The sequence below is a fragment of the Macrobrachium rosenbergii genome, chromosome 41, assembly GCF_040412425.1.
Source record: "Macrobrachium rosenbergii isolate ZJJX-2024 chromosome 41, ASM4041242v1, whole genome shotgun sequence".
Classification (NCBI taxonomy): domain Eukaryota; kingdom Metazoa; phylum Arthropoda; class Malacostraca; order Decapoda; family Palaemonidae; genus Macrobrachium; species Macrobrachium rosenbergii.
In genome coordinates, this window is record NC_089781.1 from 81,707,963 (window position 1) to 81,735,472 (window position 27,510).

The following is a 27,510-nucleotide window of genomic DNA, read 5'->3' on the forward strand; positions in this document are numbered from 1 at the left end:
CACCACTTCAAACACTATTTTACAAGAGATAAGTGATAGAACTGAAGTACAAAAAGGACATGCTATAAGTCTGCAATAACAAACCTGTGACTTGGACATCATCTACAAAAGCTCTAGTCGTAATCCCTATGCAAAAGTATAATATAGCTAGTCCTGTCCATGACCAAAGTACTGAAATAATTTTGTGACGCCACAAAAAGAGCAGGGATTTAATCAAAAATTCATCCGGAGCTAAAACATCTGTACATAAACACAACAGATACAATTATTTATAGCACAACAAATACAATTGTTTATACTCCACTAGTTTCGGTTCACTTACTTATCTCTTGTGTAATGTAACAACAGTGTATGCTATACTGTTACAAGTGTAGTACCTATTAAGCTGTGTGTGTGACATGCATGAGTAAACAAGCTCAGAAGTTTCCTCTTCACTAAAATTTTAGGATAAAAGCTAAGCTGTAAATACAAAAACACCTACGCATTTTCCCATAATTGAGTGTACAACTTGCTGAGACATGAGAAAACTATCTTTCAATATAATTAAAGAAGAATAATCTTATCTTACCATTTACTTATACCCACAGCTACAAAAATAATTATAAAAACAATGAAAATTCAAAAGCAATATTCATTAGAATTAGAGAATCAGGTACGGTACATGGTAAATAGCATTACTGTACTTATAAAATCCAAAATAAGGAATTCACACTAAAACATTGTCTAATGAACCTACAGAAAAATTATATACAAACACCAAGAAAATGTGAGCTCTTTAATTTAAACTTTCTAATTCCTTTCTTGGTGTGAATTTCTTTTTCCTCTGCCTCTTTTTCTGTGTTTTTTTAGCATTACCACCCAGTATTTCCCCTGCCTCCATCTGACCACATGCACCTTCATAGCCAGCGGAATTTGTCTTCCCAAAACCATGCATTAGAGATTTCTGTGACTCCAACCTCACCGATGGTTGTACGTATGAGGATACTCCCCACGATCTACGGTAAGTTCCCCTGCTTGATACCCCAGGAGGATATCCTATAGTTATTATCTCTTTTTCACTTGCAGTGTTAGTGCTACAATAACCAAAATCCTGTGCCGCGTTCTCATTACCTTCCTCTAGACATCGTTTTAGTTTATGAAAATACTTCTTCTTTTCCTTCCTCTTTGCTCGTTTCAATTTATGGGCATCTGTGATTTCTTGCACAGAACTTAATAGCATTTGAGAAAAACTGTCATCCTCAACTTCATCATCACTGCTGGTTGATGCTAGATCACATATTTTCATGCATATACCTGACTTGTTACCTAAAACATTTGAAAAATGACTTCCCAGAAGTCTATAAAAGGTATTAGCCTTGTTTTGGGATAAGTTAATTCCTCTAATAACACTTGTTACACCTTTTTCTAAGTTAATTACCCATAAATGTTGGTCAAACTTCATACCAGGGAGGGCAACCAACAATCCATTACTTTCATATAATATCTTACATTCTTCTGCTGAGCACTTGGTCATTCCAAAAATCTCATCACCTAGCTTTTGATACTGCCAACTGCTATCCCACAGTTTATCATGCTTGATATAGAGTTCATCAGGCACACTAATTCGAAGAACCAAATCAGCTCTCAAAACACCACACTTGTTGACCTTTGGATCCTTCTTCCCAACTTTTGCCTCTTTTTTACCATCTTTAGCCTCTTTCTTTCCAAAGTTATCATCTTTCTTCCTAACTTTATCATTAGTCCTAATATCAGCACCCTGAAATGCAATGGGAGAACTTCCTTCTCCTGAAGACTTTTTCCTTTGGTTTTTGGAAACCCTATTCTCAGAATGATTAAAATGTTTATTAGATAGCCTAAATAGTGAAATACCTTCAGCATCCAGAGATGTTGCATGTGTATTTCCTCCTGAACCATCTTTTCTCCTAATGTTATCGGAAGGCCTACCGTCTTGCATCTGTTTTTGGTCTAGTTTTGCCAAATTAACCTTCTTTAACTCTTCCTTCTCTTCTTTCTTTGTTTCAGAGTGCACTCTTTGCTGTTCATGGCGTTCCTTGTGGCGCTCCTTCTTCTCTCGACGCTCCATATTTAGCTTCTTTTTGGGGCAGTCTTTAATAATGTGACCTATTTTTCCACAGCATCTGCAACCTCTGTCATTTGGTGGTGCTCCATCTGTTAGTTGTTTTGTGTCAAAAAGATAATCCTGTATGGAAAAAAAAAAAAAAAAAGATAATTTTCAACTTGGGCAATAAAAAAAAATCACTTGCAAAAGTTTATAAAACTATATAACTTTGTTTTTTCAAAAATCTATTACTCATAGCCCAATTTCATGGGATGTAACCAGAGAGAGAGAGAGAGAGAGAGAGAGAGAGAGAGAGAGAGAGAGAGAGAGAGAGAGAGAGAGAGAGAGAGAGAGAGAGAAGTAGAGTGAACTGGATACAGTGTGTCACCAACTTACAGCGACACCGACTTACAGCAGATTCAATCTTGCGGCGCTTTTTCAGCGTTGTTAAGAAAAAGCACCGCTAACGGCACCGTAACTTTATGTTGCATCAAGTTACCTTGCCGTAAGCACTGGTGACAGCTCTAACGGCAAGAATAGGCATCATGTTAACGACGCTTACAGCACTGAACTTGATGCAACATCAAGTTATGGCACCATAAGTGATGTTAAAGCACCAATAATGACGAAACACCGACTTGCGGCAGAAATCAACTTACAGTGCAGCACTACGTAGTATACTGTACATAAAATGCATAAAAAAATTACCATATAAACTCTTTCTCTCTGGCAAAACTGCTTACATGCTGTATATTTGAATAATCTCTTTCCTTTATAAAGAACAACCCAGACAGAGAGGGAGAAAAGCAAGCAAACATAGCAACATGATGTACATTTGTACGTATAAACAAGGCAAATTTATAATTACAGTAATTTGTATTTTTTACAGCTAACAAACCTGAGGAGCAACAGGACATACAATTGTATGTATAAACATGAAAATTTTTAAAAATTAATTTGTATTTTTCATAGCTAACAAACCTGAGGTCTTAATATTACGATAAATCTTCTGGCGCACCAGCTGGAAACCAGTTTAAAAACAATAAAAAATCACATATGCAAGGAATCTGTGGCATCTGGCATCTAATATGCAGATGAGGTGGAAGTGGGTCAGAAACCCAGCTGAAACGTTGTGACGCATTCAATCTTTCTTCAACTGCCTTGGAGAGCAAACGTTCCCTTTTGCTCTCCTTTCCCAAAGCCAGTTTTTGTCCTAAGCCTGTGATACCTCCCTACTGGTTGTGTTGTGTTTTTGGGTGCCTGTGTGTGTTTTGTGATGTTATAATGCCTTCCACTAATCAACCTAAAAAGCCCTGTGAGCACCAACGCATGTGTCCCGGCGTTCGAGGGTTTCCATGTTCCCGCTTCCTGGCTTCTTCTGAGATAGACCCCCATTCTTCCTGCAGTAGGTGTCATAGACCCCCATTCTTCTTGCAGTAGGTGTCATTCTAATTTTTATAATATCACCAATCTGTGCCCGGAATGTTGTGCCTGGCCTGTTGTGCTGTGGAAATTCTACAAGAAGAGGGAACACAAAAGAAGTCGGAGCTTCCATCTCGGGAGGGATTTCCTCCTCCTCAAATGGACACTTCTGCTCCCACTTCTTCCAGACCTATTCTATCTGCTTCATCATCCACTGATGCCTTTTCTCCTTTCTTTTCTTCCATTGATTCGTCTTTGGAAGCATCAGGAGTTGTTCAAGGTGATTTTATATATCATGTTGCCCCATCTCTCTCGGGATGGGATATTTCCCCTTCAGGGAGAGAGGAGGAAGCGCCATCTTATTCTTTGTTGCAGATTCTAATGTGCAAAAGATGTTGTCTATCTGGGCCTCCTTCGGCCTACCCAGGGTACCCTCTCTGGATGGCCTGTTGTCGCATTTCGTCTCTTCACACTTACCAGTGTCGGCTCCCCTGGAAGTTCCTCCCCCCTGCCTCCTGGCCTCCACTTCTTTGGTTCTCATGTGTTGCCACTTAGCAGGATGCCTTCATTATAACTACACATCATCCTGGGTTCGTCTTTACCCACAGCAATTCCATCGGCCCTGGGTCAGACTCCTGCTCCCATGACGACAGTATCCGTGACATCATTTCCTCTGATTGCTTCCATGATGTCACAACCAACTGCTGCCGTGACGTCATCTTCTGCAGTTGGCGATCCTTCAGAGGCGTTTATACAGACTGTGGTGGACAGACTGGACTCTGTTTTTCGAGAGAGGTATGGCGGTCCCTCTGTCAAGAAAAGGCGTAGGCTTCGTCGTCCTCTTCATTGTCTTCATCTCCCCCTACCGCGCTTGAGTTAGACGTTGGAAGGTTGAGGACTTTGTTGCTTCGCCGTTGGAGAAGCCAAGGACTGTTTAGTCAGCTTCTTCCCACGGACGTGTCTCCAATTCACGTGCACAGACGTAGTCCCGTCCATGTTCCTATGGATGGTGTTCATCACTCTGCAACCCCTCAGAAGTCGGCTTCAGTCATTCATTCTTCTCCTCCTCGTTCTGTGCATGTTTGGCAGAAAGATGATAAGGCTCCAATTAAGAAGTCGAACGTGGTGGACCCTCCTTGTTAGATGTGCAGTTTTTCCGAGGCCTCCAAGACGTTCTCCTTCGAGGACTAGGGTTTCCTCTCCTGATCGTGTCGTCTGCGGACATGTTCTTAGTCATGTCCATGATGATGGGAATGGACGTTTATCTTACTATGGATGTGCTTCTAAGACCGTCCATGGATCTGATAGTGACCATGGTTCTCCGGCTCCCAAGAGACTGAAAAGTTCCGTGTCTCATTCACCTAGGAGGACCCACATATGTCGTTCATCTTCCTGAGTCTGTGGACATGACTCGTCAAGACCTAGGTTTCGTGCTTCGGTTTCTCATTCTCCTAAATGGGATCACGTATGTTGTTCGTCTTCGCCCATCTGCATATGTGACTCTTCTGGTCCAAGAACCGATGCACGGCTGTGTTCCTACGTTCGTGGACGTGACTCATCATAGGCAAAGATAGCCTACGTCCATCAAGTGATCAGGATCCCTCTCTTCCATCTACCTCAGGGTGTCCGCCTTCTTTGCATGAAGCAGAGGAGGGGGAGAGTCAAGAGTTTCTTGCTTCCTACAGGGAGGTTATTGATCTCATTCGTGAGTTAACAATCTCTCTGAGAGGTCTGAGGCTCCTTCTTCCATGACTTCTATAAGCATAGAAGCTTTACTTGGACTGAAGAAGGATGTACGAACTTCTTTTGAGTTACCTTGTTCCGGGCATGTTACTCCAACCTTAAGCAATTCTTTGGTTTTGGGATGGGATAACTCTCTGCGTTCCCACAGATCTTTCAAGCTTCTTCCCCCTCCTCTCATTCGTCATATGAAGTATTACTCAACAAGTCACATACCTGTGTTGAGTGGACAGCTCACTCTCTCATTTGCTTGAAACCTGGGGTAACACCTGGGTTAACACTAGATCAGGTTAGGGCTGACAGTCCTTCTTTAACCTTTCAGGAAGCATTTACCTTGGAGTCGATTGCCTCTTCTTCCTTTCAGACTGTCTTGTGGCTAGATTTATGGTCTTCAGTGGTAGACAGGATTTCTTCATCCTGTTTTCTGAGAGCTTCATTCGAAAGTCCGTCTTTCATCAGGTTAATACAATCTGGTAATAAGGCCATATCATACCCAGGCCAGTTGAATACTAATTTATGGGCTAACTTCCTACTGATGAGAAAGGATGCAGCCCTCTCTAAAGTAGCTACATATCAGTTGGTGCGAACTCAATGCTATCCTTGCGGAATGGAGATCTCCTAGGATCCCAGCTTCTCCTGCCTACAGAATAGCTGGAAGCTGCAATCATTAGAAGTCGAGCCGAAACTAATGATTGCCTAGTCTAAAAGGAAGTGGCTAAATCTCTGTCTCAGTTTCACCCTTCCACTACAAGACAGAATAGGCAGTCTCCTCCCAGGAAGTCTTAAAGACCTGCAGCTTCAGCTAAGGTTGCCCAGCCGACTCCAGCACCAAGGAAGCAGCCTCAGCAATGTCCCTTTGAATCCACCCTGCAAAAGCAGGGAGGGGGAGTAGGGGGCAAAGAAAGGGGAGGACATCAATAGATTGGGTGCCACTCCCCACCCGCTGCCACCATTGGGGGGACACCTAGCATGGCTATGTGGCAGATGCACGGAGCAGAACCGTGGGTAGTAGATGTCCTTCAGGTAGGGTATCTACAGTACTTCGTTTCAACTTCCCCCCTCCTCTCTCTAATCGACCTCTCCTACACCTGACTTACACTCAAGGCTCTCCGAAGCACCTAGCTCTCCAAGAGGAAGTGAGAAAGGTGATGGACAAAGGTGCAGTGGAAAAGGTAGTTCATCCTTTTCCGGGATTCTACAGTCGAGTTTTCCTTTGGCCAAAAGCCACTGGCGATTGAAGACCACTGATAGTTCTCTCAACTCTGAACCTTTTCGTCAGGAAGACGAATGGGGACGTCTCAGACAGTCTTAGCAGTTGCAAGGGACGACAGCTTCATGTTGACCATAGACTTGAAGGACACCTACTTTCAGATCCCTATCCACCTTTCATCCAGGAAGTTTCTCCATTTCAGTCTTGGGGATCAAGTGTTCCAGTTCAAGGTCCTTTGCTTCGGACTGACAAGGCTCTAGGTACTTTGCTTCGGACTGACAAGGCTCTGCAAGTGTTCACAAGAGTCTTTACTCTAGTACCGACATGGGCTCATGCTCAGGGGATTCGCCTGTTGGGATATCTTGATGATTTGGGACGGACCGTCTTCTCCAGTTTTGTCACAACCTAGGTATCGTGATATATCTGAAAAAGTCCAATCTTCTTCCCAGCCAGAGGATTCTATACCTGAGAGTTTTCCCATCGGACCAGAGGATAGAGAGGTTCAGGGCAGTAGATCATGTGGCAAGTAGTTCTGGGCCTCTTGATTTCTTTGGAGATGCTGGTCCCTCATGGGTGTCTTCATATTCGATCCATGCAGTGGAGACTAAAGGAGTTTTGGTCCCCAGTAGGAGACTCCCTTCAGCTCCAGGTCCCTCTGTCTGCAGAGGTGAGAAGCAACCTACTGTGGTGGTTGGATGACCAGAACTTGACAGTGGGAGTTCCTCTTCATTTGCCCCCTCCGGATCTTCTCCTGTTCTCGGATGCATCCTCCAAAGGTTGGGGTGCTCATCTGGAAGAGCTCTCAGGAGAAGCAGCTCCACATCAATGTGTTGGAGTTAAAAGCTGTCTTCCTGGGTCTTCAGGAGTTTTGGGAGAGGGTAGTAGGTCACTCCATCGTTCTGATGTCGGACAACACTACGGTGGTAGCATATGGGGGGGGGGTTGGTGTCATGCCAACCTCATTCGTTGACGGTCGAACTGCACCAGTGGGTGATCAACAACTTGGTGGAGCTCATGGCTAGGTACATTCCGGGCAAAAGGATGTAGTGGCCGACAAGCTAAGTCGTCAGGGACAAGTTCTAGGTGTGGAGTGGTCTCTGCATCAGGACATATGTGGGCAGGCTGTTTCATCTGTGGGGAAGACCCATGTTAGACCTGTTCGCTACAAGGTTCAACAGAAAGCTGGAGGCCTATTGTTTGGTGGTCCCGGAGGACGCCCTTCAACATCCTTGGGATAACCTGGAAGTTTACGCCTTCCCTCCATTCCGCCTGATCCATCATGTCCTGAACAGAGTGATGAGATCCACGAATCTCAGGATGACTCTAGTAGCTCCTTTGTGGCCCCAAGCAGAGTGGTTCCCGGATCTTCTGTCTCTGCTCTCAGCAGTACAGAGAGAGATTTCCCCCTTAGCAAAAGCTTCTTTCCCAACCTCATGTAGAGAGGTACCACCAATCACTAGGGTCCCTGTTTCTTCATGACTGGAGGTCATCCAGTATCTCTTACGAGCGAGAGGTTTTTCTTGCAGAACAGCGACTCACAAGTCCGGCTACCTCAGGAGATCTTTGTCAACTATGTATCAGGGCAAGTGGGCAGTCTTCTGTGATTGGTGTCATCAACAGGGTTTCTCTCCACTTGGAACTTCTGTTCAATAGATAGTGGACTTCCTAATCTACCTCAGAACAGAGGAAGGCCTTCTGTTTCTACTGTCAAGGACTACAGGGCTGCTTTAGGAAAATCTCTATTTTGTCCAAGAGCTCTGAGCAGTCTTATTCTCCTTGGAAACTCAAGCCTCCTACATGGGAGCTAACTTTAGTGTTGGGTAGTCTCACTCAAGCTCCATTTGAACCAATCCGTCAATCGTCAGAAAGGGATCTGACTTTGAAACCAGTTTTTCTCCTGGCATGGCTTCCTCGAAGAGTTGGTGAGCTCCATGGTCTAGATTATGATGTTAAACACACCAGGGGTTGGGAGTCTGTGGCTTTCAAATTAGTCCTGGAATTCGTGGCTTAGACTCAAAATCCCTCAGTTCACAATGACAGATTTGCCTCATTTTCCATTCCTTCCCTTAGGGATTTTGTTAACAGCAATCCTCAGGAGTTACTGCTTTGCCCCTCAAGAGCACTACTGCATGGCTATCTGAAAAGGACTTGTCACCTATGACCTATGAGCCGTAGACTTTTTGTTAGCACAGGCCGAGCCAAGAAAGAAGTGTCTATGGATACCATTTCGTTTTGGCTGCAGGGGTAATTTGGCAAGCCTATGCCTCATCGTCAAGTTCTGTCTCCAATACCATGAATGGTAAGGCATATGACATCAAAGGAATAAGTTCCTCTCTGCCATTTGAGAAGAACTTGTCAGTTCACAGGATTTTAAATGCTGGTTCTTGGCTTCGTCAGACCACTTTCACTTCCTTCTACCTGAAGGACATTGCCCACAGGTCCTTGGACACTTTTTCCTTGGGTCTGGTTTTTTATTGTTTATATTATTTTATGCAGTGGACATTCCAAATTAATATTCTTTAATAAAAAGGGATTTACATAATTGTGTTTGTCAGTAAACTTAATGCATTAGCCATTTATCCAAGGTTTCAATCCTTAGTGGATTCATGATGTGATGTGGACAAGTAAGGATTTGTAAATTTTTGTATGCCATAGCATCTAAATACACTGCAAGTGCGTACTGCAGTTTACCTCAACGTGATGCATACTTGTATGTATATCCAAGTACACATATCTGGTGCATATACACATGCACACACAGACTGAGACACTGATGGGCAAGAAAAGTTTTGTCATAACAGAGCCAGGCAGTTTATACCATACATTATTTCGTAATCTGTTCAAGTTTTCCAGTTCCCTGGTAATTTCATCTTCAGAAAAGCTTACTTAATATTAAAATCAATGATTGTAAAAAAGTAATTTTAACAATTGCAAAAGCTCTCAATTAGCTGAATACCTCTCTACCCTTCCCCAACTATCCCACACATCCCCCAAATACCCCTTTCTCAGTGTGCTTATGCCTGTAAGCAGCATTACTGACACTTCTTGCTACCCACACAGCATTGCCAACCCTTCCCTACCCATCCTGTCTGATCATCCCATTTTATCTTATGAATTGCACATATAGGCCTACATAGTTGCTGACTTACAACCTGTGCAACTTAACATAACTCACACTTTTGACTAAAAAAAATGTAAACTTAATTTTTACATGATGGATACATTCCAAATGATGTATTACGAACTACTGGTAGTTATGAAAAAAAAATTTCTTTTAAAATCACATAGTTCAACTTTTTCTCCATTTCCTATTTATTTACTTACTGTCATTCAATTCTTTAGATGCTACTTTGAAGGTTAATGGTTTTTTATAATTCACACATGATTGTTTTCTAGTTGAATAAAACAGGTTTTGACGTAGGAAAAACCTATTTTTGGTAGTCGTTGTTGAGTCCTCAAGGAGTTACCTTCCATGGTCTACCAGAGCTCTGTGGTGACCAAACTAATAACAAAGAACTCTCTTCTAGTTGGTCTTTTGGCCAGGTATTGTGTTGTAATGATTAACATCATAACACATGATGGAGTATATAATGGACTCAAAGATAAGAGGGCATTTTCCCTTATCTTCAGCGAAGCTGAACCCAGTTTTTCCAATGTCAAAAGAAGCTGCAAGAAAGAGAAGTGACTATTGCGCATGCGCATCCGCCCTCTTGTTTACAATCGGGCCGCTAAAAGACCAAGGAGCCATTACTCTCTGTTGGTCAATGTAGGTTGATCCCTTGCCCAAATCCCATGCCTTTTCGTCAGGGAAGTGGGAGGGTTCTGAGGACTCAACAGCGACTACCAAAAATAGGCTTTTCCTACGTCAAAACCTGTTTTTTGATAGTGTAGTCGCTGTTTCCTCCTCAAGGAGCTTTACAAAGAAATTGAAAGGTGACGAAAAAGGCTTAAGCTCTCGCTTTTTAATCCCAACACCGCAAAGGAAATATCATTTCTGGTCCAAGGTCAAGCCACAGATTTCAGGTCCCATTCTTTATTCCAAATACTCTTCAGGTTTTGATACCAAGGAACAAGAAACTATACACGAACTTACGTTTTAGGATGTAGTTCTACAGTGGCTTACCTAAGCATGCTGGGTTTGGCTGTAGTACTGTCACCCCTCTCCCAGCGATAGTTAGCATACTCACCGTCAATATGACCCCTGGTTTTCTGCCGCAGCACCTAGGGGTTCAGACTAACTATGCCACCTACTGATACACAGTGTAGTTGAATTTGTTCGAACTTGTGGCAATGATTTAACTGATGACCGCCCTGTACATTTGGAGACTTCTTCGAAAGAGACATTTCTGAAGAAGGCCAAAGACATACTTACTTTCCTAACATCATGTGACCTATGGAAAGTGTGTGGATTTCCCTTTTTAATGAGATAACACTACAATAATTCTCAGTCTTTGTAGGGGAGTGGTTAATTTGTGCGAGGGTGTAGGAAAATAGGACCTTCTGGGGTTTTTGCCGTGACTTCTAGATAAACCTTAAGTGCTTGAACCGGACATAATGTCTTGTCTGCTAAATTGAATTTTCTTATAAGAATGGATTTCCTTTTTAAAGGATCCATATTCTTGGCCAGGAATGATCGGCCAGGGGACAATAATAATTGATGGTCTGCTATTTGCATGATGCATCATCCCTATCTAAGAGAGCCCAGTTCACTACTACTGTACGAACTCCTGATGCTAATGCAATCCAGAAGAACACCTTTTGTAGCCTGTGCATTGTGGTTATATTGGATCCACTGAATTGAGGGGTTGATAGAATTTTAAGCACCTTGTTCAGGGACCAAGTAATTGGAAGCCTTTTGGGAGTGGGCCTTTGTAGAGCAAAAGACTGCAGAAGGGAAGTGACAAACTACTTCTATACTGGAGTCAATCCCGAAAACATAAAGCAAGGGTTCCATTAACGCAGCCTTGTATGCCATGACTGTTGTAACCACAAGGCATTTGTCTTCAAAAAGGTATATAAGAAAAATAAAGTTTCTAGAGAAATCTCAACTGGGCTCTCAGTATGGATATAATCAATCTAACCATATCTTCCATACAGACTGGTAATACTGGACAGATATCCGTAATTTTTGCACTAGATACCTAGCAATCTTGAGTGACTAATTATCACGATAGTTTTTTTTTTTTTAAATCTATGCGTGAAGGTCTCGGCTTAGAAAGGAGAGACTTTCCCTCCTACGGTCTGGGATAGAACAGCGGACGACAGTGGAATTGATCTTTCTGTCCATTGTTGAGGTAATAGGAACCACTGGCTGTTTGGCCAATTTGGGGCTATTAAGTACAATGTTCCTATGAAGGTTACAAGTTTGCTCAATACCCCTGAAATCTGGGACAATGGAAGAAAAATTATCATCCTCCCCTTGTTCCAGTCTTAAGGAAGGCATCTCTTGCTGTTGCTTGACTGTCCAGGTTTGGAGACACATACATTAGGAGTCTGTGATTCTAGTATGTGGCGGACAGGTCCACTTCCGGTTGTGGAAGCATGTTGGCTATTATTTGAAGAGAGTGGCTGTCCAACATCCACTCTGTTGAGGCTGTCGTTTTCCTTGATAGAGAGTCTGCTATTACAGTGAGACCCCCTGTGAGGTGAACTGCAGACATGTGCCACTTCCTTGCTTGCGCCATCCAAAGGATGGCTAACATTACCATATTGAGGGGAGGTGAATGTGATCCACACCTCTTGATGTAGGATATTGTGGTTATGTTCTCTCTCTTCTGGAGGCCTGAGTTTTTTGAGAGACAAAAAGCCATCAGCTCCAGGAAACTGGTATAACAATTCCTGAGTAGCTGATCACCTCCCTGCCACCTGACAATCCTCCCAACCTGTCAAGGGGTATCCGTGAGTTTGTCACTCATACAGATGGAGGAGTCAGGGTGACCTGTTTCACCAGAGATTCCTTCCAAATATAAGGCCGAAGTATCTCCCCAACTCTTTTAATCCTTTGAGAAGGTCTGTCTCGCATCTTTTTTCTTGAATGCAATAACCAGAATTTGCTCACATTTTTAGTTGCAATCTATGTATTGGATCTATTACTGACAAGAACTGCCATCTGGAAACTCTGGGCTGTGCAAGGAACCTTTTGAGGGCTTGCCTTCTGTGTTGAGTATGATGGGGAGAGACAACAGGCCATGAAGAGTATCCCAACACAGTCCCAGCCACTGAAAGTGTCTGCTGGGCATGAGGCAGGATGTTTTCAAATTTATAACAACACCTTTTGACTGTACTGTAGTCTGTTGACCATTCCTCTTAGGTTTTTCGAGCACTCTTTTCTTGTGGGCCCCCAGATCTTTTTGTTTGAGTTCTTGAATGAATAGCATTGCTAGTTTTGAAAAATATTCCTTAACCCAAAGGACATGACTGAATCTGTATGTATCTTTCCCTATTTGGAACCTTAGGAAGGGGCGGAAGGGAACGGCTATAGGGATGTGCCAGTGTGCATCTTTCATATCTATAGAAACTGTCCGAGTTCCTTTTTGAAATGATTCAATGTACTTAGGCAACGGTAATTATCCAAAACTTTCGGCAAACAATGTGCCTGTTCCATGTTGATTGGTTGAGAATCACTCTTCTTTTGGATGAGTCCCTTTTGAGGACACTGAAGAGACATACTTGTTGGCGAATATACGCAAGTTTCTGTCCCCCCACAGGGAAAACTTCCATTTTCTGTGATGTCATCGAAGGTGACCCCCAACCAATATAATTCCTCTTGGTATCTGCCTCCTCCTCTGCCTTCACCTTTGCTTACTAATGTGTAACCTTATTATTCAACTATTTGTCTAACCCAGTTTGTTGTTTATATCCAATCCTAGGCTATTTGGTTTACTATACAAAACAGTAATCACTAATGTGTAACCTTATAACCAGGTTATAACTTACTCTAATCTAGGCTACTGCCTAATCTGGATTATTTAATTCACACTTAAGTGTATGGGTTACATAAACAAAACACAATTAGCCTACCTTAGTATATAGCCTTAAGGCTAGGTTACCATCTCATCCAACACAGATTACGATTTCATCTAGTCCAAATTACATGCTCTAGGCTAACAATTTAGTCCAAAAATGGGATGTTTCATGAAAAGTTACCACTTAACTTGATATAAGGTAATGCCTAGGCTAGTCCTGGATTATTTAGCTCATGCTTAAGTGCACAGGCTTATATAAAAGGGAAAATTTTTTTTTACTAATATGCAGCCTCATTGTTAGGCTATCGATTTATTTTGCCCAGATATTGTTATTATCTGATCCTAGGGTCCTCAGTCTAAGCTAGGCCACTTAGGATATGTAATCCAAGGACATAGGCTACAGACAACATCCACTATTAATCTAGTCTGAATTGTTCTCACTTACTGCCTGGATTATTGTAGACATCGTATAATCTGAAAGGATTCTCCATAATAATAAGTTGTGGAGCATTTCTTTTAGTTAAAACATTTAGTTAGACTTTACAACAATTTTCGTTTTACGAAACTAGGTAGCAATCAACTCTTTACAAAACTAGGTAGCAATCAACGCTTTATGAAACTAGGTAGGCTAGCGATCAACTAGTCGAGTTCCGGTTTTAATGCATAAATTATATAAATTCCAGAAGTTTAAAACTAAAACTTTTAACTAATAGTTAATACTAAGCACTTATCTTGCTATTTTTGATGCTTCCATAATCCTCGATACTAAAACGGAGAAAAAAGTTGAATTTTTTCGGAGTGCTGTAACGACGTGAACTGTTTGTTTTAGACCAAACAGAGAGTAATGGCTCCTTGGTCTTTTAACGGCCCGGTTGTAAACAAGAGGGTGGATGCGCATGCGCAATAGTCACTTCTCTTTCTTGCAGGTTCTTTTGACATTGGAAAAACTGGGTTCAGTTTCGCTGAAGATAAGGGAAAGTGCCCTCTTATCTTTGAGTCCATTATATACTCCATCATGTGTTATAATGTTAATCATTACGACACAATACCTGGCCAAAAGACCAACCAGAAGAGAATTCTTTGATATTAATTTGGTCATGGTCACCATGGAGCTCTGGTAGACCATGGAAGGCAACTCCTTCAGGACAAAACAGCAACTACGCTATCAAAAAATATTCATTTTCCCTTTAATGTTAGCAGATTTATTAATCTGTTTGATGCTTAAAGAAATAAAGATTAATTCCAGATTTGACATTCAGCATGGTCCTGTTCATGTGGATTATGAAAACCAAACCAATCAATCTAGCAAAATGACACAAAACATAATCAAATAACATTCGACTACTTCAAAAATCCTGCACTCAAAATAACAGTAACATTATACTGAATTCAACATAATAATAATTTTATCTCATGGGTGAGCTCTAGTTTTAGCGCCTTCAATATTTTAAAAATATATTCCAAGAAAGGTTAACAGCACACAGTGTGTCTAGTAATTATTCTTAAAATCAATTCAAAACTATTACTTACCACAAGACTTCTGTAGCCTTGGGGAAAGCTTATCGGGGAGCCAAAAATCTCTCTCCCTCGGATGAATGCTTTCATAATGAAGGTGTTCACTGTAAAGTAAATATACACATATGGGAAACTACGTACTGCTATTATTAAATAAAAATGATATTTTAATGATAAAATAAAGTTTGTTCATACTTACCTGGCAGATATATATATAGCTGTATTTCTCCGAATCCGACAGAATTTCAAAAACTCGCGGCACACACAGTGTGGCCAGGTGGTTAGTACTCATTCCCGCCGCTGGGAGGCGGGAATCGGGAACCATTCCCATTTTCTATTCAGATTTTCTAGTGCCCCTGTCTCCTGAGGGGAGCTGGGTGGGCACTAAAATTATATATATCTGCCAGGTAAGTATGAACAAACTTTATTTTATTATTAAAATATCATTTTGTTCATGAAACTTACCTGTCAGATATATATATAGCTGAATCCCACCATTGGAGGTGGGAAGAGACAGAATAGGATTTAGGAAACAAATAAATGTAGGCGATTGACGCCTTGGTTCCTTACCTGTTAGCATTGCTGACTTCGAGGTTACTGTCACCCAAGCCTGCTTCTGCTTTACTAGAGTCTCCAGCAAGGTAGGGACCTATAAAGCTGGTGAGTTCTAGATGACCTGTCCACGGGGGCGTGACCACAATGGGACTAGATCATACGACCATACTGAGAGGGAAAAGGAGCAACGACCAACCACCTGACCGAGCCTATCTAGGCCATTGAACCTAACATAGGCTAACGATTGGGACGTCCACTTCGGTGGCCACCCAACAACCAAAATACAAAAGCAAGATTAAAAAATACTCCCTAACCTCTAAAGGATAGGATGAGTATTGCTCTCTTCCCCCAACACTGTGTCTGCTGAAACGTATGGTCCCAGCGAAGAGCAGTCTTCGAAAGTCGTCTTCACATCCCGCAAGTAATGCGAAGCGAACACTGAATTACTTCGCCAGAAGGTGGTACCCAGAAGATCGTTAAGGGACATGTTCTTCTGGAAAGCCACCGAAGTCGCGATGGCTCTCACTTCATGAGCCTTGACTTTCAGAAGTCTCATGTCACTGTCTTGGCAGGTAGAATGAGGCTCTCTGATTGTGCTTCTCAAAAAGAATGCCAGAGCATTCTTGGACATTGGTAAGTCAGGTCTTCTAACTGAACACCACAGATTGTCCGACGGGCCTCGACTTTCTTTCGTCCTGGCTAAGTAGAATTTGAGAGCCCTGACAGGGCACAGGACTCTCTCTGATTCTAGTCCAAGAATCTCCGTCAAACCTTTGATTTCAAAAGTCTTGGGCCAAGGGTTTGAAGGATTTTCGTTCTTGGCTAGGAACAAAGGACTTAGGGAGCATACGGCATTGGGTCCTCTAAAGCCAATGTGCTTGCTTATGGCTTGAACTTCACTAACTCTCTTCGCCGTCGCCAGAGCAGTTAGGAAAACAGCCTTCCTAGTCACGTTCTTGAGGGAAGCCGAAGACAGAGGTTCAAAAGTACTTGACATAAGGAACTTCAGGACAACATCCAGGTTCCAGGGAGGCATCCTGGGCTGAGGAACCTTGACAGTCTCAAAGGATCTCAAGAGATCGTGAAGATCCTTGTTGTCGGCCAAGTCTAGGCCTCTATGTCTGAAGACTGCCGACAGCATACTTTTATAGCCCTTAATTGTTGAGACTGCCAGTTTTCCCTTCTCCCGGAGATGAAGCAGGAAGTCTGCTATTTGTGGCACAGAGGTCGTGGTCGAGGAAATCCCGTTGCTCCTGCACCATTTCATAAAATTGGCCCACTTAGATTGATAGACCACGTTTGATGAGGGTCTCCTGGCACTGGCGATAGCCTTTGCCACTGCTCTCGAAAACCCCCTCGCTCTTGCCAACTTCGTGATAGTCTGAATGCAGTTAGATTCAGAGCGGGGAGGTTTTTGTGGTATCTTTCAAAATGGGGCTGCCTGAGAAGATCTACCCTCAGGGGAAGCATCCTTGGAAAGTCCACCAGGAAGGTCATGACCTCTGTGAACCACTCCGCTGCTGGCCAAAAGGGGGCTATTAAAGTCATCCTCGTTCCTTCCGACGCTGAGAACTTCCTGATTACTTCTCCCAGAATCTTGAAGGGAGGAAAAGCGTAGAGATCTAGGCCTGTCCAGTCCCAGAGGCAGGCATCTACTGCTATTGCTCCTGGATCTAGAACAGGAGAGCAGTAAAGAGGGAGCCTCTTTGTTCTGGACGTCGCAAAGAGGTCCACTAGGGGACGTCCCCATAACCTCCAAAGTTTCCAGACACACCTCCTCGTGAAGGGTCCACTCGGTCGGTAGAAGTTGATGCTGCCGACTGAGAAGGTCCGCGCGGATATTCTCCACGCCTGCAATGAACCTCGTAAGGATCGTGATCCCCCGTGCATGGGTCCAAAGCAGGATCTCCTTTGCTAGGGTGAACAGGGAACGGGAGTGAGTAACCCCCTGTTTCTTGAGGTAAGCCAGGGCTGTGGTGTTGTCGGAATTCACTTGAACCACCCGGCCTGACACTCGCTTCTCGAAGAATTGAAGGGCCAGCAGGATAGCCCCTAATTCCTTGAGATTGATGTGCCAGGACACCTGCTCCCCTCTCCAGGTGCCTGACACTTCTTCCCCTCCTAGTGTTGCTCCCCATCCCTCCCTGGACGCGTCGGAAAACAACACTAGGTCGGGGCTCTGAAGGCGTAGAGAAACCCCTTCTGCCAGTCTCGAGGGGTCGAGCCACCACCTCAGGTGATTCTTGACAAAGGGAGAGATCTTCAAGGTCTCCTCCAGATCCTCCTTGTCCATCCAGTTCTCCGCCAGGAAAAACTGGAGCGGCCTGAGATGAAGTCTTCCCAGGGAAACAAACTTCTTCAGCGAGGAAATGCTCCCCAGCAAACTCATCCATTCCCTCACCAAGCATGTTTCCTTCCCTAGAAAGGACGAGACTTTTTCTAAGCAATGCTGTTGACGTTCTTGGAATGGAAAAGCTCGAAAAGCCACTGAATCCATCTGAATCCCCAGATAGACGATGGACTGCGTCGGGATCAGATGGGACTTTTCTTCGTTCACTAGAAGTCCTAGGGACTTCATCAATTCCAACGTTGAATTCAGGTCCTCCAGACACTTTAACTGAGAAGAGGCTCGGATGAGCCAATCGTCCAGGTAAAGCGATACGCGAATACCCGCCAAGTGAAGCCAACTCGCCACATTTCTCATGATAACCGTGAAGATCATGGGAGCTGTGCTTAGTCCGAAGCAAAGAGCTCTGAATTGAAAGACTCGTCCCCCAGTACAAACCTCAGGTACTTCCTTGACTGTGGATGTATGTGAACATGAAAGTATGCGTCTTGTAAGTCCAGAGAGACCATCCAATCTCCTGGTCCTAACGCTCCGAGAACAGACTGGGATGTTTCCATCTTGAACTTCTCTTTTACAATGAAGCGGTTGAGTCTGCTTACGTCTAGGACTGGTCTCCAACCTCCCGACTGTTTCGGAACTAAGAACAGTCGGTTGTAGAAACCGGCGAGTCCAGCTCCAGAACTTGCTCCACAGCTCTTTTCTCGAGCATTTGCTCCAAGAGGTCTAAAAGGATCTGTTGCTTCTCTCGATGGTAGGAGGGCGACAGATCCCTGGGCGACGTGCACAGGGGTGGCGAATCGAGAAAGGGGATCTTGTATCCTTTCTCTAGAACTTCTAGGGACCAGGAGTCCGCCCCCTTCGCTCTCCAGGCTCCCGCAAATGAAAGAAGCCTGGCTCCCACAGGTGTCTGGAGGCGCTGAGAGTCACTTTTTGCCCCTAGGTTTCGATGGGGCTGCTCCTCTGGAAAAACCTCTTCCTCGCGGAGACGATCTCGAGGAAGAAGCTCCTCCACGAAAGGGCTTCTTCTTCTTGGAGGACAGAACCGACGACGACGTAGAAGGGACTGAAGGACGTCTAGAGGAGTGGGCCAAGAGGTCTTGTGTGGCCTTCTCCTTTAGACTAGCGGCGAGGTCCTTGATTAAAGACTGGGGGAAGAGATGGCTCGACAAAGGGGCGAACAATAATTCTGCCCTCTGCGACGGAGAAACTGACTTGGAGGTAAAATTACAGTACAAGGCCCTCTTCTTCAAGAGGCCTGTACAAAAGTGGGAAGCCAGTTCCTCTGAGCCATCCCTGACGGCCTTGTCCATGCAATTCAGAACGCTGGACAGCTCCCCAAGGCTGATCGAGTCAGGGCTTCTAAGCTTAAGGTCCAAAGCTCCCAAACACCAGTCCAAGAAACTAAAAACTTCCATGGTGCGGAAGAGTCCCTTAAGATGATGGCCTGTCTATGACATCGTCCAAGAAACTTTAGCAGGAGACAGGAGGGACCTTCTGGGAGCGTCGACTAGGCTGGCGAAATCTCCCTGAGACGAAGAAGGAACTCTAGAGCCGACGTCCTCCCCGTCTCGTACCACATACCTGCCTTGCCGCTAAGCTTAGACGGAGGCAGGGCAAAAGAAGTCTTGCCTTGTGTCTTCCTTTCCTCCATCCAGGTGTTAACCTTCTTGAAGGCCTTCTTCATAGCCAGAGATGAAGTCATTTTCACAAACCCCGGCGCTCTCCTCGTTTTGGACGAAGCTAACTGCGAAGGAGGAGAGAGAGGAGCCGAGGGTTTGAATTTATCACCGAACAAGTCCTTAAGAAGACCGGTTAACACCTGGTAGTCGGAAGACGAGGAAGCAGAAGGTTGCTCGATGTCCGCAGGCTCCGACTCGCCAGAGACTTCTCCCTCATCAATGGGCGAAACTAGAGAGTCACCCAAAACCTTTGGAGAACGAAGGCCTTGAGGTCCGATACGGAGGAGGGATCTTCTCTTCCCTGCAGGCTCTGATTGCTCTGGAGTGTCCCGACGACCGACTAAAGAGACGTCCTGGCGAGCGTCCAGAAGAGCGTCCATCCGGGCGTCCAGCCTGGAGTCCAGCCGAGCGTCCTGCCGAGCGTCCTGCACGGTAGCGAGAGGAGCGTCCTGACAAGCAGCTACCAAGGTGTGCTGGGCAGCTGCTTGCGAAGCGTCGTGTTGATGACGAACGTTACGATGGGGAACTCGCGAGCCGTGAGGACGACAGGGCGATGAAGCAGGTGACGGTGACGAAGAAAAAGGAGCAGGAGAGGGGGACTTCCTGGACTTCTTGATGGGTAGCTTCAAGTCCTTGCGACGACGACGCGGTTCTGCTTCCCTCTCTGCAAGAAGAGAGGCCAACTGACGCTGCATATCCAGCAATATTCTCTTGGATGGAGAGGTCTCATATCCGGGGGGAGAGCTGATCCTGTGGGAAGACGAGGGGCGAGGGGACGCCTTCTTCCTCCTCACGGGAGCTAAAACAGCTCTCTCCTTGGAGCGACTGGGACGCTCACAAACGTCCTCATCTGACGACGTCCTGGTCCTCTTCTGTGGAGGGAAAGCTTCAAAATACTCGAAAGACGGTGAAAATTGACATGAAGCGTCCTCTTCTCTGAAGCTCCTCTGAAGCGGGCGAGAGTACTTCCGAGAGTTCCACCCCTTACGAGGGGAGGACGCCTCGGAGGACGAAAAGCAGTCCTTAAGGATACGCGCCGGAGCACGACCCTTGGCAGCCTGGGAAGCGACAACAGGACCTGCCGAAGGGACGCCAGATCGGTGGGAAGCCCCCGTAACCCTCTTACGGCTTTCAACATGCCTTCTCCCTGAGTCCTGGGAGTCTGACAGAGGTCCAGGCCTAGAAGAATTATGGGGCCGATCTGACGCCCCCTCCACAACACTAGGGGGAACACTACACTTCACAGCACTTTGAAGCGATGTCACTTTAGTTTCCAGAGCACGGATGGTATTCATGATCTCCGTCAGGGACAAACCCTCCGCAGACACAACCTCAGGGCCCGAAGGCAAAACCACAGGGACAGGTGCAACAATGTCTACATTAGGGTTATCAGGAAAGGAATTAGTACCCTGGCTCTTACACACACTCCTGGAGGAAGACCTCCTGATCCTGTCACGCTCCAACTTACGAACATAGGAATCATACAATTTCCAGCTCGCATCAGACAAAGGCTCACACTCCTTGCAGCGATCATTGATCAAACATACATGCCCCCTACACCTCATGCAAACCGAGTGAGGGTCTACCGAAGCTTTCGGTAGCCTCACCTTACACTCACTCACACAACATACTCGAAAGCTAGCAGAACTAGTTCCAGACATTATTCAAAGAGCAGTCATAAGCAAAATCAAAAACAGTCCACAAAAAAGCGTAAGCCAATCCACAATCCAAAGTCCAAAAACCAAAAGTCAAAGAGAATACTTAAGTGGAAAACTATGCAAGTTAAAGAAATCCAGAGACGGAGGTACTGCAAACAGGTGTTGACAGTACCGGCGACAGAGAAAATCTGAATGGAAAATGGGAATGGTTCCCGATTCCCGCCTCCCAGTGGCGGGAATGAGTACTAACCACCTGGCCACACTGCGTGTGCCGCGAGTTTTTGAAATTCTGTCGGATTCGGAGAAATACAGCTATATATATATCTGACAGGTAAGTTTCATGAACAAAATATAAATTTTACCATTGTTTCCTTACGCTATTTTTAAAGTAATAATAAATTAACTTCAAATGTTCAAATACTGAATACCCTGATGGTAACAATCAAGAAAACCACTATTTGAGTCAAGTTTACTACAAAAATTTTTTAATCATCAATCTTACTTTTCCTTGAAAGGCCTGCTCCTAGATTATGGCTTAGGTCAAATGGATCCTCAATGACAATACAGCGGGAGTTCCACAACTTTTGTAGACGTGTAAGAGGAGCATGTTGTCTGATGGTAACAACATGCTCCTTCCAGTTAAACGTTTCAGTGTAGTACCTCAACATTGATACCCATAACTCGCCAACTGATTCCTTGTTCTTATTATAATCTTTCCAAACTTTTGGCTGTTTAAAAGAAAATACATACCAAGCCAGATTAGATAAGGCATCCTTCATATTCATATTTCATAATGAAAAAAATTGGAAACTACTAACATATCACAAGTTTCACACAAGTTGTAATTATAAAATGTCAAATAACAAAGTTCAGACCCAGAAAACTATCTTAAACTGGGTTTTTAAAATATAAGACAAGTTTTTGAATGGGTTTTTAAAATATAAGAAAAGTTTTTAAATGGAAACCTAATAATTATATACATTATTATATTACATTGGTGGTACATTCTCTAGTTCACCAGTCTATGGTCTAAACATAACAAGGTCTCACTCTGCATGTAATCATTGGATTCTCTGGGACATATCAGCCCATAGCCTCACTTTCTACGCAGATTACTTGTGAGGCAGCAAGACTTGTAAAGCTCATTCTATGAGTACTGGGTTTGTATAAAAAACTTTGTTCAGTACACCCCTTTTAATCATATTCAGTAAGAGAGTGAACTGCTATTTATGAAAGGGGCCAAGATGCTGAAAATTCCAGTGACTAAAGGATCCAGCGGAATACTTAGGACTGTATGAGCCAGGAATCAGGTCTTCAAGAGGTCATAAATTGCAAGTTCTATATACCCCCCAAAAAAAAAAACCATTCATGTATGAGGCAAGATGTTGCTATCATATTAGGTAAAGAATTACACTTAACACCAGCACGAAATACAAAAGCCCATAACCTGGAAAGTCTATGCCTTGTGAGCATGCCATGACAAGAGAAATGAGGATGGGTTACCCAAAGCTGAAGATAATGAATTAGCAGCTTGCACCCCTTTGGGTAAAACATCAGCCTCTATGGCTACTGGGTCTAATGAATACAAGTCTTGTTTGTGGAAGACAATTCTATATGGTGTTTAAAACAAAAAAAGTAGAGCATCCTCTGACTCCTGTGGGCTTCCACTCTCACCTATATGCTTTACCATGTTACATTAAATCAGGATGTCAAATTACCTGCTGCAACCAGTAAGTGGCCATGATCTTCATTCCTTGTTTCTCACTCTGACTTGTAGATAAAAAGTCTGATGCACCACCTTTGAGGTTCCTAGTCCTATGCAGTCGAGCTTGATAGCCCTAACCGGACAGACTAAGAAGTCCTCATCCTTGGTATAAAAGGTGATATTGAAGGATGATGACGTGCTTGCTACTAGTCATTTTCACCCTTTGCTAAAAGGACAGAAGCAAACAACAACTGATGACCACCCTCCAGTGAGCACGACTTTTTTTACCAGAAAACACGAATCTTTTGCAGACTATCTCATAGATGAAAAGAGTAGCAAACTGGCCACCTAAAGCGTGAGATCCAACAGAAAAATACTTTCTGACTCCTCAGAACACCTAATAGATCCCAATTAGGATGTTAGAGTGACACTCAAGGAAAATCCTTCTCAAAGTGCTGGACAAGAATCTTCAACTCCATTGAAGAACCCATGATGATCTTATTAATCTCATTAACTTGTGACAAGGCAAATCTACAGCCCGTGAAGGCAAAAACAAACAACATTCCAGATAATATTAAAATATTAAAAAATCAGTGATTATGATTATAGTATACCTGACCACATCAACACCCTTTCCACTACAAGACTTATATAACACTTCCAGTTGGCCTGATAGTGGTTACTATCTGATGTTCTGAAGGACCTCACACAATGGCTGCAGCTGCATCATATAATAATCCCCTATCTCTCTGATTGTGACAAGGCAAATCTATATCCCCTGAAGGCAGAAAGAAACAACCTTCCACATCAAATTAAAATATCAAAAAAATCAGTGATTATGATTATAGTGGACCTGACCACATCAACAACATTTCCACTATAAGATTTATAAAACAATTCCACCTGGCCTGATAGTGGTTACTATCTGATATTCTGAAGGGCCTCACAATGGCTGCAGCCGCATCATCTAATAATCCCTTATCACTCTGATTGTACCGGATAGCTTCCAGATGTTTAAACGTCTAAGTTGGTGTGGAATTTGTGGAAGTGAGGATGCTTGAGGAGTTTATTTCTGACTGGGAGACTCCAGAGACTATCCACTATATACCGATCCATGAACCAGTTCTCCTATGGCCATCTCAATATCATCCTTACATTGTTGGAAGTTCATAGATTCCCCAGTACCTGCTTGATGACCTCCAATGTGGGGAAAGGCTTATTATTATAATTATTTAGTAGTTTAACCAGATCCCTTAAGCTTAATATTATTATTACATATACACACTTGAAGATTTATTTTTTAAACACTTACCTCTCCATTATATAGCTTTTACTTTGCCCCAGCGGTAGTTCGACAAATTGCAAAAGAAAAACCGAGAACACTTGGTTTTCTGTGAATATCCATTTTCTATCCATCTACTACCCCCATGAACCATCAGGGGAGCGATAGGTACAAAGACTCATAGCCAGTGAGTCTACTTCTGTCCACTTTGAATATGAGGAGGCAGGGAGGGCAATTGTATAGGGGAGAGTAATCTTAAATTAAATATCTATATTTTTTAAATGAACTTTACCTCTCCATTATATAGCTGATTACCACATCTGAAACAGGAGGTGGATAAAGTGGAAATTGGCCAACCCCTTAAAGGTTACTTAGTAATAAAATATTACATACAAAAGAAGTGTACGTTTACCCAGTGAATTCAATCCATCGGCTATTAGCACCAACTGAGGAGGATTGTCACTCAAGTATGAGATCCTCATCACGAAGATACCTGAGGTCTCTTTGGAGGGTGGCTTCTTCAGCAGAAGGAGGGGTAGGATTACTGTGCCAAAATCCTTCAGGGCCAACGATGGATAACTAACAGTACCTACATACAAAACTGTACACTTCCAATACTCAAGACTGAGTGCTACCAAGCTTCCCAAAAACCACAACCAGGTTTAAAAAGCACTAAGTCAAAAAAGGCTACTGATCACTTCAGGACATAATATCCTATGCACAAACCAGAGGAGTGAACACTGCAATAATCATATTATTCCTCTGCACCATGAAGATAAACCATAAAAAATACACGATTACCATGCCATTGACTGACTTCGATAACTCATCTAAGGATAAGTTCTTTCTGAAGTTAAAAATTATGGCCACTGCTCCCATGTCAAGTGGATTACCTTTAATTAAGGACAGAAAATAACATGAGAGTTCTTAACCACAGACCTGAAGAAAATGATGTTACATTCCTACTCATTGGAAACTCTGGCTTCCGAACACTATACACACAACCTTTACATCAGCTTTAATACTTTTAGTGTAATTCAAACAATTCTTGGATTCTTAGAAAGTCCTTTCGGGACCCCCAAGGATTCAAGTTCCTCATTCCCTATTAACTCCAAGCTAGGTAACGATACTGTCGTAGGCAAGGGACTAGCCCAAAACCATACTAGCCCAAAATAAGGCAAAATTAATTGCCTTGTGTTTAGCAAAGCCTATCTTAACTGAAAAAGCTTGTAGCTCTCTCACTATTTAGCTGCAGCTAAGCCTACTGTAAAGAATTTTCACAGAAACCTCTTTAATGGAGCTTGTTCCAAAAGGTTCAAAGGGCAACAACATATTGAAGTAAAGAACCACATACAGATTCCAAGGTAAATACATACCAGAGGCCTGGGAATCTCAAGCTTAACATCTCAAAAGATATCCAGATGTCTTTGTCCTCAGACAAGCCTATTACCCAAAGCCAACATGGCCTTTTAGCCTTAAGGGCTGCTACCATAAAGTTTTCTCAGGCTTGACAAACAACATAAACCTAACGAAGTTGTTTATGGAGGCACCAGAGCTGGAACACCCCTTAACGTGGAACCTTGACTTATAGCCTGACCACTGGTGTTGGCAGAATCAATTAGTAGATTCTCTCTCAGCACTGATAATGGCATTACTGAAAGATCCTGCCTTGAGCTCACCCAATCACAGACCATCCCACACAGTCATCCGTAGCTTGCAGGACTGTGATGGAACCTTTCATCCCTTGGTTGCTCGTGTCCATCACTAAAAGAAACTGGAAAGTCGGACTTCCTTGGCCATCTGGGATAATCAATGCCAAAAGACAACTTACAGAGTCACCTAATGCATTGATAGCATCCTGAAACAAAGCAAAGGACAGTCTACACCTTACCAAGGAACAGCTTAGGGTCCACTACCCAAGCTAGAGGATCTTGCACTTGTGAACAACAAATTGGCAAACAAGACTCTACTTAGTCTCAAACAGGTCAATAAAAGGGGATTCCTACAGGCCACTGTCTGCTGCAAACCTCTGGATGTTGAGCCCATTCTGTTGCTATTACTTATCTGAGCAGCTGAGTACATCCGCTAAAAATTTCAAAATTAATAATTACCTACAGTAAGGTAATAACTCAGGATGAGGTCACAAGTACTAATTTAACCAAATAACAACAAAAAAGTGCAGTGAATTTAGATATAGTAGTGTTAGCTCCTCCTTATGCACAAAATGATTAAAATCGTGCATGGATTGATATCATCTCTAATAGTCTTTAATCTATTTGAGTACACTCTAATTACCCTTAAGTGGCGTAAAAGTGTGTCAAACTCATTACCTTTAAATAAGGTCAAGTCAACATTTAAACAACCCTAAGAGGAGAAATGCCTCAAAATAGTTATTTTTCCTCTTAACCCCAGGGAAGAACAAAAGACTAGTATCTTCAATGCAAAAGCCAGTATTCCAAAGACCCAAAACACCTTTGCATGCGCAACTGTACACCATCATGCTCCTAAAAGAGAGTTATGGTGTACCAGGTGCCTCAATTCACCAGACCTAAAGACCTCCTGTTGGCACAACAAAAAGATCTAAATTGTGATCATGTAAAACCTTACGATAATGAGAAAGTCCCTGAACCACAGGGGACCCGAGACGGAAACAGCGACCAACTTTTACCGACAGATATTCCCGCAACTGGATAAGAAGTTGAAACCCACAAAACAGAATGTTAAGACTACTAATGGAAACTACCAGCCTACCGAAAGGGAGCCAAACCAAGAGCGCTTTGCCAAATTTCTCTATAGACAGGAGATAGGCACACATGTGAAATGCATACCAGCAAAAGGCACGCCAGCAATAGGCATCCAGGCAATAGGCAGGGCAGTCATTAGGCCCACAAGTGAAGGTGCACAGAAAATAGGAACACAGGCGATAGGTGTATAGGCAATAGGAATACAGATGATAGGTGTGTAGGCAATAGGCACACAGACAATAGGTACGCAGGTAATAGGCGAGCAGGCAATGGGTGCACAAGTGATGGGTGAACCGGCGATAAGCACACAGGCGATATGCATACAGGCGATAGGCACACAAACAATAGGTGTGCAGGCAACAGGCATACAGGTGATAAGTATGCCAGCAACAGAGAACATATTCTGGTGCCAGAACTAGCGGCGCTAACGCCAGATTTGGTGCTGCTAATGCCGGACTTGGTGTGCCTAACATCAGAACTGGTGTAGGTGGTAAAACCGGCCACTTTCGGGGTAAGAAGAGGATCGATGTGGCAGAGACCTTCATTCGCTTTTTGCCCTGAAGTCCATGTGAGGAGAGGAGAGGAGGGAGGGATCTGATTCAGTAATTACTTGCTAACACATATAAAAC

At 43.5% G+C, this 27,510-nt stretch overlaps 1 protein-coding gene across 4 annotated transcripts in view; it reads right to left on the reverse strand.

Annotated features, from left to right (window-relative positions):
• The window catches only part of LOC136826930 (terminal uridylyltransferase 7-like), a 182,577-nt gene that overhangs the window by 43,180 nt on the left and 111,887 nt on the right, over positions 1-27,510 (reverse strand). For all 4 annotated transcript variants that reach the window (XM_067084507.1, XM_067084509.1, XM_067084511.1 and 1 more), the window contains 3 exons: positions 21,653-21,878; positions 14,927-15,015; positions 1,870-2,200 (listed from right to left, as the gene is read on the reverse strand). In XM_067084507.1, the coding sequence (XP_066940608.1) occupies positions 1,870-2,200; positions 14,927-15,015; positions 21,653-21,878 (646 nt within the window). The remainder of the gene's footprint in view (positions 1-1,869; positions 2,201-14,926; positions 15,016-21,652; positions 21,879-27,510) is intronic.